Source organism: Labrus mixtus, chromosome 3 (assembly GCF_963584025.1).
Source record: "Labrus mixtus chromosome 3, fLabMix1.1, whole genome shotgun sequence".
Taxonomy (NCBI): Eukaryota; Metazoa; Chordata; class Actinopteri; order Labriformes; family Labridae; genus Labrus; species Labrus mixtus.
The window spans coordinates 15862698-15875525 of record NC_083614.1 but is presented as its reverse complement, the minus strand read 5'-3'; the positions used below and the strand labels follow the sequence as shown (position 1 = coordinate 15875525).

At 40.1% G+C, this 12828-nt stretch overlaps 1 protein-coding gene across 2 annotated transcripts in view; it reads left to right on the top strand.

Moving 5' to 3' along the window:
* sema6bb (sema domain, transmembrane domain (TM), and cytoplasmic domain, (semaphorin) 6Bb) overlaps positions 1–12828 on the top strand; it is a 121927-nt gene that overhangs the window by 87827 nt on the left and 21272 nt on the right. For both annotated transcript variants that reach the window (XM_061033280.1, XM_061033281.1), the window contains exons 14-16: positions 1856–1996; positions 4432–4509; positions 7888–7946. In XM_061033280.1, coding sequence (XP_060889263.1) covers positions 1856–1996; positions 4432–4509; positions 7888–7946 — 278 coding nt within the window. The remainder of the gene's footprint in view (positions 1–1855; positions 1997–4431; positions 4510–7887; positions 7947–12828) is intronic.

The window sequence follows — 12828 nt, the reverse complement described above, 5'->3', positions numbered from 1 at the left end:
TGTTCTGAATTGTGCAGAAAGCCTCACCTGTCCTTTGAGAGATCCACGTAACTGTGCAGCAGCTGAGACGATGCAACAGCATGCAGAGAAGAGAAAAGGAGCAAACAGAAAAGAAGAGGATTAGAGGCTAATATTCTTTATCAGAAGATCTGAACATCTTCTAATGAGGTTGAGAAATTAATAATGAACGATGATAAAATCACATTGTCTTTAATCTTACAAAAGTGATACAGAGCATTGTCAGGAAAAATGACCTCTTATCTTTCAGACTTTAGCTAAATTATATTTAATATCTGGATCTTGACATGAGATTGGAGTGGAGTGTGCTTTTTGTCCCTTGCTTATTAGCATTTTGCATGACGCAGGCAGCTTAGGCATTTTATTGGATGCCCATCACTACATAATGAACACAGGGTATAATGTCTTTTCAATCTTCATTTGTTTTCTTGCTTTTACTCTTTGTTAAGAAGCAGTGGAGGGTGGCTGCAGGATGGTTTGGGGACAGATTCGGCTGTCGATCATCTTTCACCCAGGCTTTTTAGAGGCATTTAAAAAAGAAAGAACAGTTTTCCAAACACTGGATCTGTTGTAGAAACTGATTTATATGCCATTCTATCCTTCTATAAGGAGAACAGCATCATTTATTTGACGAAGTCCAATATACTTGCACTGTTTTTATCCTTTCCCAGCTCCTCCTAAATTTGCTCACCAATTTGTGTCTCAGCCTATTTTCTCTGCTTCAGATTTGACAAAATGAGGGATTGAGATGGCAAGTGAAATGAAGGGACTGTGTGATAGATGAACGGGTGTGGACCGCAGCCAGTGTGTGAGGGATAATTCAGTGTGTGTGCAGTATGAGCCCACCAGGAGGTCGGTGACAGTCCAGCTATAACAGCAGGCACCCAGCTAATCAGGAGGCACAGAGCAGCCAGGTTTTTTCTTTTCTTTTTATGCCCAAGGCTTTGCCACCCCCAACCTCACCTGACACACACACACACAGACAAAGATGCTTTGTGCCCTGTTATAAACCTCAGGGCACACAGAAGAAGGGCCACTAACACAGTCTTCTTTCAGAAGTCAGTCAGATAGAAATCAGTGGTTGTGGCTGGCTGCCATAATGAACCAGGAAATGTCCTGAAAGAGTTGCAACTCATGCAATCTGTTTCTCCAGTTTTCTCCTGTTGTATGATCTCAGTTCTATGTTGCCTATTTTCTTTTCATGACTCTCATCATTTTGTCTTTGTCTTTGTCTTTTTTTTCACGTTTTCACATGGTTGTTTATTCTACTTTTTCCGCGTCCCTCACATTCCTCCCCCCTCCTCTTCTCCATCCTTTCGTGGTATTGCTTGTGAAGAATGACTCACAGCTTGGCCTTAGCACAATGATAGATTCTCCTTAATGACTGTGGGTCCGCCGCAGTGTTATTACCATAAACCATCCCGATACAACTGATGCATGAGTGCACATGTGCATAAAAATGTATAAATCTGCCGCACAGAGGGAGGTTGGTGCTGGTGATGGTAGCTTTAAGTGCCAATTAGAGGAGAATCAGTTCCTGGCTGCTGTTTTCTGAAGGCCGGCCGACCTCCAGAACCTCTACAATCGGCACTGTGCATTATTGGACCGACATCTGGTTGCACTGGCCTCTCCTGGCTTACACTTTCATGACGGCTTTTATTTGAAGCCCTGTTTATGTTTTGCTTTGATTCACATTGAGTCATGAGGAATGTTTTACCCCCTGCTGCTCAGAGTGAGGTCAGAGGTTTTATGTGCAGACTTGGTCTGTTAATTGAAATTGCCTAATGCAAATTTTTTTTGTGTTGCGTGTGTTTGCGTGTGTTTGTTTCTGTTACAGGTGTGCTGAAGACTCTCCACAGGCCAGGCAGCTGTTGTCTCTAACTCTGGATCGAGTGAGCCACACTCTGCTCCTGGCCTTCCCCTCCTGTGTGGTCAGAGTACCGGTGGCACGATGCCAACTCTACTCCAGATGCATGAAGTAAGTCTGCACCAAACACAGAACAGAGACTACAAACATGATAAGAAGTTAGGTAACCATTCAAGAACCATCTGGCCTTCACAAATGTCCCTTAGCAAGACGCAGAGAACTCCTGCCAGATCCAGAGGTTGCTGCACTTCAGTTGAACTCAATTCCCTGCACTAATCACCCTCCTGAAACTTCATAACAACTGTCACTGTGTCCTTGAGCAACGTGACAATCTGTTAACTGCAGCATAATCCAAAAATGAGTCAAAGTGCCATAAAGTGCTCCTCTAAATTGGAAGAAAATCTAATAAAAGCTGGTTGTGTAATTCACCATCATTAAAAATAATGCCGCTTTATTGCCAAGGCCTGCATGGTTTTTCACTTAATTATACCTTATATGTTCCTCTATTTTCACAGGTAATGAGTAGTTTACTGACTGTAATACATAATATGGAAATAAATGTTTGAGCAGTAAGACTTAAATAATTGTAGTACATTATTGGGCGGCAGGAGCTCAGTCTGTAGGGATTTGGGCTGGGAACCGGAGGGTCGCTGGTTCAATCCAGACTCTTTTTAAAGAGAGATTACAATTCATTACATACATACATGTTTTCATCCTGTAGTTATAAGATTATCAGAAATCACTCTGGTGAAGTTTCTCTTCTTTTTTTTTCTTCTGGCAGCTCACCAGTATAAATGTTTGGAACTCAAACTGCTGAATGCGCAGTGGTGCATTACGGAAACATTAAAAAACAGCAAATCTAAATTAACTAATCCAATCCAATGAAACTTAATATATAAAATAATTTATTCAAAGGAATGATATCTCACACACAAACAGCACAGCACTGCCTCACTCCCACCCCTGCTTGCACACTTACTGAGTCGTGCCGCCTGTGGCTGTGCTCCATTAGGGTCCATTGACACACTAACACAAACCGGTATGCAGCACCAGCGCATCAGGCGTGTGGTGTGTTCACTGAACCAGGTGAGTCATACAAGCGTGAAATCCAGCGCACATTAAGAGACGCTCACATGCCTTGTGAGGTGTGTTTAGTGTGTGCGTTTATGTGTTTAGATGTGGGATTTAATGTTCTCTGTGCGAGTTTGTTCAAGGCTTCTTAGTCACGCTTTAGCAGCTTCAGGTCTGGGTTTTAACCTTTACAGATTGCTACAGTGAGCTTTTTTTTTTTTTTCAAATGGATGGATCTTTAATAATTCATCATTTTACAGTGAAAGGATCTGCTTTCCAATACTACCAGTCTCAGATTCTCATTTTAATCTCACCTTCCGTAGGACCTGTCATTAAAAAGTCATGTTGTCCATTTAACCTTTGCGTAAACCCTCAGTGCATCATTAAAGGAACATATCAGTTTAACATATTATTGGTTTACAACTGACCTCTTTTGATGCTGCTTGAAATCCCTGTCTCATTCTCTACATAGAGTAATTACCCTTCATAACACGGGGGATAAAAATTAACTCACTGAGACTTAAAACTTGTAAACCTTTACAGCAAACTTCTGTTGTTTTTCTTGTTGTTTTGCAGAATTACAGTTTCATTGTTGAGCTCTGTATTTACAGCCAGAAAAGATTTGATTTCAAATCCTCTACCTGCTTTAGCAGACAAGGACATTCAATGTATTAGACAGGGTTGAAATGTATCTATCTGATGAATGTCTTTTTTAACTTAAAAACAAATCTCAGGCAACATGCACATAATAAAATTGCCTGTGTTGACAGTTGGTTGAGTTTTTTATACTGTAGGTTGTTGCTTCACAAATACTGTAGCTCTAAACACCTGAATGATAATGATTTCAGGAGAAGGTGGTGTTGCTGTTTAAAACTCTGACAAAAGCCAGAAAGAAAGATGGCTTGTCCAACTTCTATTTCCAAGTTATTAATCAACTTTTATACTTACTGTAGCCACTTTAATCCACTTGCAAGAAAGCTTTTAGTTTCTGTCTCTGCTCTCAACAACATTTCCACCTTGCCCATTATTTTATCTCTTAAACAGAAGTAGATGACAAAATAATCACTGTGACGAAAAGCATCCGGCAAGTTTCAAGTTTCATATGAAGTTGGAATTAAATGGAGATGAATTTCTGTCTTTGAAGCATGAAAAAAATATCTAAAAAGTCATGTCAAACTTAAGGAAAGGATATTATGTAAATCTCTGGTTTTCATGTTTTGTTGTTAATCAGCTAAGATGTTTTATGCAAATCTTCAATATGAGAGAAGATATCCTTAGAATCCCTGCAATGCAAATAATTAAAATGAATAAATATGTCACAGCCCTTAACTCATGTATGAAACAGAAAGATCGCCCTTTAGGATTTAGTCCAGATCAAGAAAATCTGTGTAAAATATTTAAGCTACTTGAGGAGAAGTGAAGTACCGATTATTCAAATTCAAGGAATTAAAGTTAAACCGCATATGTCTCTGCAGGAACTGTATCGCCTCGAGGGATCCTTACTGTGGCTGGACCAGAGGAAGCACCTGCTCTTTCCTCAGACCTGGGACCAGGTATGAAACCTCTCTATTAGTATTAACATCACAGCCATCGCACACCATCTGTACCCACCCAGACAGCATACATCACCTGCCCTACATCACCACTGACACTCAGTTTGTCTGGTTCATTCTTTGTCTCTCTATAAGTCTATCCTTAATGTTTTCTCCTTTTTTACCTAATTCACCTAGGTATTTACCTGTCCTCACTCTTTTATCCCACTGTTGATGTGATCTGTATTATTGATTTTTTGTTTTATTTCTACTTTTATCATTCAGTCCAAGGTAATTCTTCTAACAGACGACCCATACAGAGAGAGAGAAACGTCCTGTATTTTATTTATCTGCTCTGGACGTCCTTGATTCTAGCTGCAACTATCTCAGACTCAGACTAACATCTGTGTCCTTTAAGTAGCCTGTCACAAAGTCGGGTCTGTGTTTACTTATTGATTCAAGATGTCTGCGGCTGCTGTTTAACAATACTGTGTTCTTTCACTTTGCTTGTTATCAAGTTGTGGCTATATAAAACTGTGTAGGTGTGTGACTTGGAGCAAAGTTTGGTGTTTGTTTCCCTGTTGTGTAACCCTGTCTGTGCTTACGCGCACGTAATCAGACAGCGTCTTGTTTGGAAACGTTTGAATGTGTCTGACTGGATGTCTCAGACTGCTGTGTGTGGATATGAGAGTATGTGTGTTTGTGTGACCTTTCTCTCCTCCTGCTACTGAAATGCAACACTCTGTCTTCACAGCTCACCTCCAGCCATGGCTGACTCCCTCCTGTGAAATCAAATCTCTGTTTAGGCAGGCTGCTTATTGAGTTAGTCCTTAAAAACACAGGTGTAGTGCCAGCAGAGTAGACAACATGGGCCTTCAAGACCACCCCAGGCTGCCTGCTTATGCTATTAAAGGCTTCTGTGTTGGTTTGGATTTGATTTAGCAAGGGCGGTCAACTTGGCAATCGATTTTGCATCAAGTTTCTGTGGATTTCCTCTTTGTGGACTAATGCAACCTCTCCCCGCAAAGGGACACAAGAAGAGAGCTTAGCTTGAGGCGCAACACAATGATGTAGTTTTGACTCTTTCTGAGGAACTCACTCTTTATGAATCTGATGTACTTTCAGTATTTTGTTCCAGATTTACTGTCACTTAAAACATCTCGACTTTGTATCTTCTACTTGTAAGCACATAATAAGAATGTTTTCTGTCTTCTTACTCTATGTTCAACAAACAGCAACTTCACCATCAGACTTTTCTTAGCTAACAATTTTGACCTTTTATCTGAAAGTTTTAGCTTATTATTCCAACCATTTTTAACTGATTGTTTTTGTCTATTATATATCCATAACTATTAGCTAACCATTTTTAATATCAATCACAGTAAAACCAGTTGTTCAAACTTTAATTAATTACTCCTTTCAGCTAACTATTTCTACCATCTACTCTTTACTTTCAACTTATTGTTGAAAATGTCCGCTTTTTCTAACATTTATAGACTTTTCTATTCATTTAAGCTCGAATGTAACCTATTTATGGGCCTCATTCAGCATTTTCAAACATATATATATTACTTTAAGCTCAGAACTCCACCTCTTTAATCACTTTTGAACTACTCGCTCTTTTTAAATTGCACAATGACTCCTGGTTGTGAAACACAGCTGTAAACACGGTCTATAGCCCTCAGTATGAATAAACATGTGGTCTTTATTAGTTGTCCCTTTTATTGTGAAATCTTAGAGCCAATGTACCTTAGAAAATGAGCTGGAAATAAAAAAAAAAACAACTAAAAAACAACAACATGCACGCATACACACAGACACACAGGCAAAGCTAATGTAAACACAGTAAATGACCCAGGCCAGCGAGAGGAAGCCGACTGAACACAAACCATTTTTCTTTATTACGATGACAACCACTATACGTTCACAGTGCACTCAGACTCATTTGTCACCTGGTTCTCTAGGCATTAAAAGCATGAGCGTTGGCTGTGCTTCTGTATGAGCCTTTAGCTAATTGCAGAACACTGACTTCTAAGTCCCTCGTCCAGGTCAGCTTCTTTAAACATCCAAGAGTTTTCTTTTTCCTTTGGTTCTTTCAAGGTTGTTTGTAGGCCAAATAGTGAATCACTGCAGAACAGAAGAATCCATGGGACCAAGTTTAAAAGTGTCCACAGTGGACTTGAATGACCTATTAAAACAAAAAGTCACGCAAAGTAAGATATATGATTTTTTAACCTGTTTTCTTCAAACTTAACAGAAATCGCTGGCCACAATCCAAACACAAACACACACACACACACACATACCCTGTCTTTTGCAGCTTGGTGCAGTTTATTTTGTCTGATATGAGCCATGATTAGGAGCAGTTGTGTTTTTCTTTGTGAGCACCTGGTCCGTGTGCTGTTCTCATTTCCTCTCTGCTTCCTCACCTCATCATATGTTTTTGTCCTTTGAGTTTTTTCACGCTCCCTTGTTGCCGGAATGGGAAATGAGTTTTAAATCACAGGGATCGAGTTGTTGAAATAAGATATGTCATACGTTTTTGGAATAAAAGTATGTAAGAAAAATGTGAGGGTTTTCAATGGGGGGATAAATGGTTCTTCTTAAAATTGATGTGTTATGATGTATTTTTAAGTAACTTCATACCTTGAAATCTATAGTAATGACAAACAGATATTCTTGGAACTTTTCCAACTCCTTAACACTTAAGGACAATTGAGTTTATATTTACACCATAAAAATATCCAATGAAAACAAATATGCTGAGCTAGAAATACTCCCAATTTAATGCATTAAATAGCTAAGTTAATGACCCTGCAGGGATAAGTGGTTATCTTTACATTATCATGGACATTGTTACGGGATATTAGGCAACTTAAGAGCCTCTTGAGTTCCTTGGCTTCTTTAAGGGGTGGAAGTGGCTCAGCGGTAGAGTCGATCGTCTCTTGACTGGAAGTCGGTCCTCAGCTCCTGCAGTCACATGACAAAGTGTCCTTGGACAAAACACTGAACCCTCAATTGCGTGTCAAGTGCATGAATGGTATTAGTTGATACTGATGGACTCTCACATAGCAGCATCTGCCATCAGTGTGTGAAAGTGGTGTGAATGGGTAAGTGTGACCTGTGGTGTTAAAAGAGTCATCTATAAACTATACGCCATACAAGCTCAAGTCTATTGACCTTTTAAGTGATTCTTACGTTGTCCAAATAAAGACAAATAATTCTACAATCTGGGTGTCAAAGGAGCTTGTAGAGATGTATTTCCCCTTGCTTCTTGGCCTCTGCTGTATCATTGAGATAGTTTTCCTCTATCAGAGTGGATCTGTGCTGCGTGTCAGCGGCCGAGCTGCTACGCCTCTGTGTCTCCTGATTAATGACTGTGTCTCTTCTCCTCCGCAGACTGCCGTTCGAGCAAGATGTTGAACAGGGAAACGTGGCCCACTTGGGTGACTGTGACGGTAAGAGGAGTGATACTCAGTCTGTGTGTGTGTGTGTGTGTGTGTGTGTGTGTGTGTGTGTGTGTCTGTGCGTGTATGAGCGCGTCTGCTCACGAGTGTTACAGCTAATAGCTCCCTTGTCTTTGCCCAGATCCTTCTGTAACTTGTGTATCTTCCGTGTAAACAACAATACAGTACAAGAGAGGGACACAGTCTGGTAGTTTCAGTGTATGTGGAGAGGAATTCCACAAATAAACACAGAGATGAGTCCCAATCCTCATCATACATGCTCTGTGGATTCTCAATTCTCCCATGAGCAAACAATACCAACATGACGACGGTCTGCTGGTCTCGGTTTATCTCCGAGCTTGAAGGAAAAATCCCTGTGTATGTTTTAGCTAACTTTGTTCTCTTCCTTGTTTACTCTGTCTTTACTTGTATGATATCTTTGCTTTAGTCTGGTAGGTTTTGTTGCATATACATATACTTAATTATATTCAACTCCAACTTGAATCCCCCCCTTGATGTTTCCCTCTGTTTTCTCTCTCTGTCCATATCATTATGAAAATAGAAATGGTGCACAGCCAAGTGAAATATCTATTCCAGATACACAGAGGTTTTTGGATGCTCCCATGGCACCCCTGTCTTTGATCTGAGCACTAATTCCAATGCGTGCAAATTAATCCTGTGCTTCTGAAAGTTCCCCGAGTTCATGTGCCGTGCTCCCTGAGAAAAGAACAGATAAATATTGCATAATCGCGACTTGCGTATAGCTCTAATCCTGTTTCAGATGGGCGCTCTGTTTGATGCTGCTCTCTCACTTCAGGTCCTCTGACCGCCAAAACCACAGGGGGACAGCCTCTGTAACTGATGGCTGATGCGCACTGTGTGCATGGTGAAGTTAAGCTAGTTATTTATCTTCTCTGAAGCATGATCTTCAAAAGGATACATGTTATTTAAAACAGACCATGTTGTGCGTATCAACCTTTTAGTCCTGTACTTATGTAAGAAATTGAATAAAAAAATGAGAGAAAATGTCTTCTCCATTTCAGCAAAAGTAAAGAGTTGTGCTAGAGCTTGTAATTAAAAATGCGACATCTATGATCATTACTGCACTTCAGAACTATACCAGCGGTGAGAGATGAACATAATTACTCTTGCTCAGCGCTAATGGAGTATTTTACAAGCTCTCTGACAAAGTCTTTGATCCTCGTCTTGTTATATCTTGACCTTCTGTGCAAGGTCTCGGGTCAGAAAAAGTAATGACATAGATACCAAAGGTTCCTCTGGCTGCACGCTGACGATCATTACAGCACTTTGTCTTTGAATGGGTTCAAAGATGTCTGCTATCCTTCAAAAGGGGCGCCTGTGATTCAGTGTTACATTTCCATGAAGTTGTGTGATTTACTAGAGCGGTAACAAAAACATGTGCAAATCAAAGCAGCCTATCGCCACAGATGGCCTAGCTTCTATTTTCTTAAATGAGTTGACACTTCAACCAAACATCTACAGGGGGTGCCGATTTCGCACCGTTGGTAAAGAAGGCCCCTCATGTACACAGGCTGCCGCTCCTCGTTGCACTGATTGACTCCTGACACTGACGCTTGGTGCATGTTATCCCCCCTCATTTCCTCTCTCTGTATATCTGTCCTATCTAATAAAGGAGGAAAAAAAGCCCCATAATAATCTTAAAAAATATAAATATCATATTTATGATATCTACATGTTTCCACTACATTGACACATATGCTGTGTTGGCCACAAAGGTCAGTTGGAGTAATCAAGTTAAAAATAAATCTTAATCCTCACTGATGTTGTCCTTCTTGGATTAAATGCATTTTTCTAAATGTAAATACACTAAAAATGACTATTTTGAGCCAAGCAGCTCACTTCTATTTGTTATGTCTCTAAAGAAAAGTACAAAAAAAATGTATTCAAAAGACTTGAAAAAAAGAGAAAACAAAGTATGCTAATTCAGTATTCCTCCTAGATTGCAGATTGGACAAATTCCATTTTCTTCTCCCAAAGCGGCACACTGACACATTTCTACATGAAGAGTCAGTGTACCAGATACAATTTGAAAACAAATAATTTGTTTGATTAACATCAACAAAAAACACTTTGGCCCACTGGTGCAGTGGGTCGTCTCTCTACTGGGGGGTTAGGGATTTGATCCCCAGCTAGTGCAGTCACATGTCGAAGTGTACTTGGGCAAGTCACTGAATCCTAAATTGCCCCCACTGCTTCACCAGGCATGTGAATATATAAGAATGGATTAGTTAATACTGATGGACACTTTACATAGCAGCCCCATCAGTGTAAAAGTGCTTTGAATAGACAAATGTATTTCCTATAGTACAACTTGAAAGTGTCTTTCTTTAGACTTTAAAGCTCCTTCCTGAGCAACAAAAGGCAAAACTGAACTGTTTAAGAAACTGTATAGTTTCTCCATTATGAGTAAATTGGTTTGGAGTTGTGAAATCGTGTAGTGCAGCTTTAAAAAAAAGGCTAGATATTAGCCTAAAATATGAAGCAGAATATGAATTCTCAAACAGAAAAAAGGTGGCAGTGCCCTAATGGCTGCTCCTCTTAGATCCTGTGTTAGATAGAGATGTACTTTCCTGATCCCTGTCCTCATCCTTGAGGAGTATCTGAGCTCTGAAGCATGTTTGCTCCTGTGTCTGATGCTGTCTTGAAATATAGTGGAGTTGAGCTCTGTTGACAGAGGTGAGCTCTGTTGTCGCCGGATGAACCAGAGCGGCTCTCTCGGCACGGTGGGAATGTGAGGCAGCATCTATCTGACGGCTGCCACCAACCCTCACAGAGCGCTTTGTCTCAGATATTGTGATGAACTCGATGCCACAGCAGATCTTTTCATCATATCCCTTTTCTTTATTTGACACTTTCATTGTTTCTGATATGCAGTCTTTACTGTTAAAGCTGAGTCCATCGTTCTTTGTCTTCCTGTAAGACTAAAAACTCTTTTACCCTTCTGCAATCGTAATATTCAGTCAGACGAAGACAGAGAGGAGAAGCTTCAATGAGCTTGTTATGACAAACTGTCACTGACACCCTTTAGGCTTTAAAACTTTCTCTGTGTGTGTGTCTGTCAGCATCTTTCTCTGTGCTCGTCTTTACATGCCTTAGTCTTGACAAACACAGCACACACACATCTGTGTACCTACAAGCACACACACACACGCTCACACATATCAACACAAACTCTTCAGAGACTAGCATTGGTGGAATAAGCTGAGGCTTATGGTTTCTGAATATTTCATACCTCCATATTGGACTAGTTCCACCTGTCTGTATCTTGACCCGGCAGATGGGAGGTGAGAGATGGTCTGGACGTTCCACATCTCTTTGGGGAAATTTAGGAAATCTCATTTTCACTCTCTCCTCTGCGTGCTTCTGTCTTCAAAGAGGAGTCTTTTTCTGCGGCTATATGTTAAACTAAATTCCCCCTCTCTGGCCTCCAGTCACAATTAAAGACTTCACACGCACACGTCTTTCACTGTCCATAGTCATAAAAACAACTTTGAAAACATGATCTTCAATCGGAAATATTGTGAAGCGTGAGGTAATAGGTGAGTTTAAGTTTTCACTGAAATCCTGAGGGTCTCGAAAGAGGGGTATGAGGGGTAGCAAGACTTATCAGATGAAATATCTCTTAAAGTTTATTATCAATACTCTAATATTAATCTATTCCATTATTCTTTATCTTCTTATCAAAATCTACAAGAGACAGACATCCAAATAAAAGATTTTAATATTTTATTTTAAAGGAACTAATTCCCCTTTTTTATTATAACCATGGATAACTGATAGTTACATGAAGGGTTATTATTGGAATTGCATATCCCAGTAATCATTCTTCATTTTATGGTGCAAAAAAACAGAAATTTTGAGAGTATGTGATGTAAAATTCCCCGTCATTACAAGAAAAAATACAACAAAACATGTTCTTCTCATAGGACTATTTACTTTAATTCTTTTGAGGGACTTTGTCTCAGGACAAAGTAGTTCCAGTGAAATATTTTCCAAAGAAATGGGAGGTTTTTTTTTTTTATCTGGCAATCAGACATGTCCGTGAAGTGTCTGCTATTCATCCATCATTCTAGTTATTTAAAGTTGAATCCAAAAGGCATCTGGACGTGTTTCAGGTTCTTGAAGACATTTAGCCTCTCATCCAAAAGGCATGTCCTGTTGTAAAGGGAAGAAGCCTTTGGAATGAACACAACATCTTAAACCATGTCAAGATGCCTTTTGGATTAAGCTTAGAAGTTGTACTATTGGCACATAGACTCCTCTTACATTTTTATAGATTTTCCATTTTACACACCTCATCATAGATAATAAATGATTGCATCTGAGCATCATTTCTTTCTCGGGCCATTTGTATTTTGTCACTATCATCAGAGATATATCTGAATCCCTGGCGAGCTAAAACAGAACGCAGTATGCGTGCCTGAAACCCGATTGATATACTGTATGTACTTAGATTCACTTTTTCAGAAGGGAAATTATCCTAGCTCTGGCTTTGCAGCTTGTCTGAAAAAGAGCAAGTCATTTACTGTGCCACAGTCTTTGCTCCTGTGCTGCTCCAGGCCTTTCCTCTGCCTCGTGCTTCATCTCTCTTCAGTCCCAGTCAGCCCTACACTGATTTCAGAGCAGCCTTGTTGTCAGACCTCAAAGGGAGATGGATGGACGGCCTTACTTAGAGCTCAGCTAACTGCCTCCCCTTTCTCCTTAGCCAGAGAGAAGCAGTTGGTTGGAGGGAGAATCGATTTTCATCTCTCCTCCGGCTGATGGCAGTCGAATAGATATCAAGGGTGATTCTGCAAGGAGGGAAAAAAAAGGGGGGAAAGGGGGCTGAGGAAAGTGAGGATGAGGAGGGGGA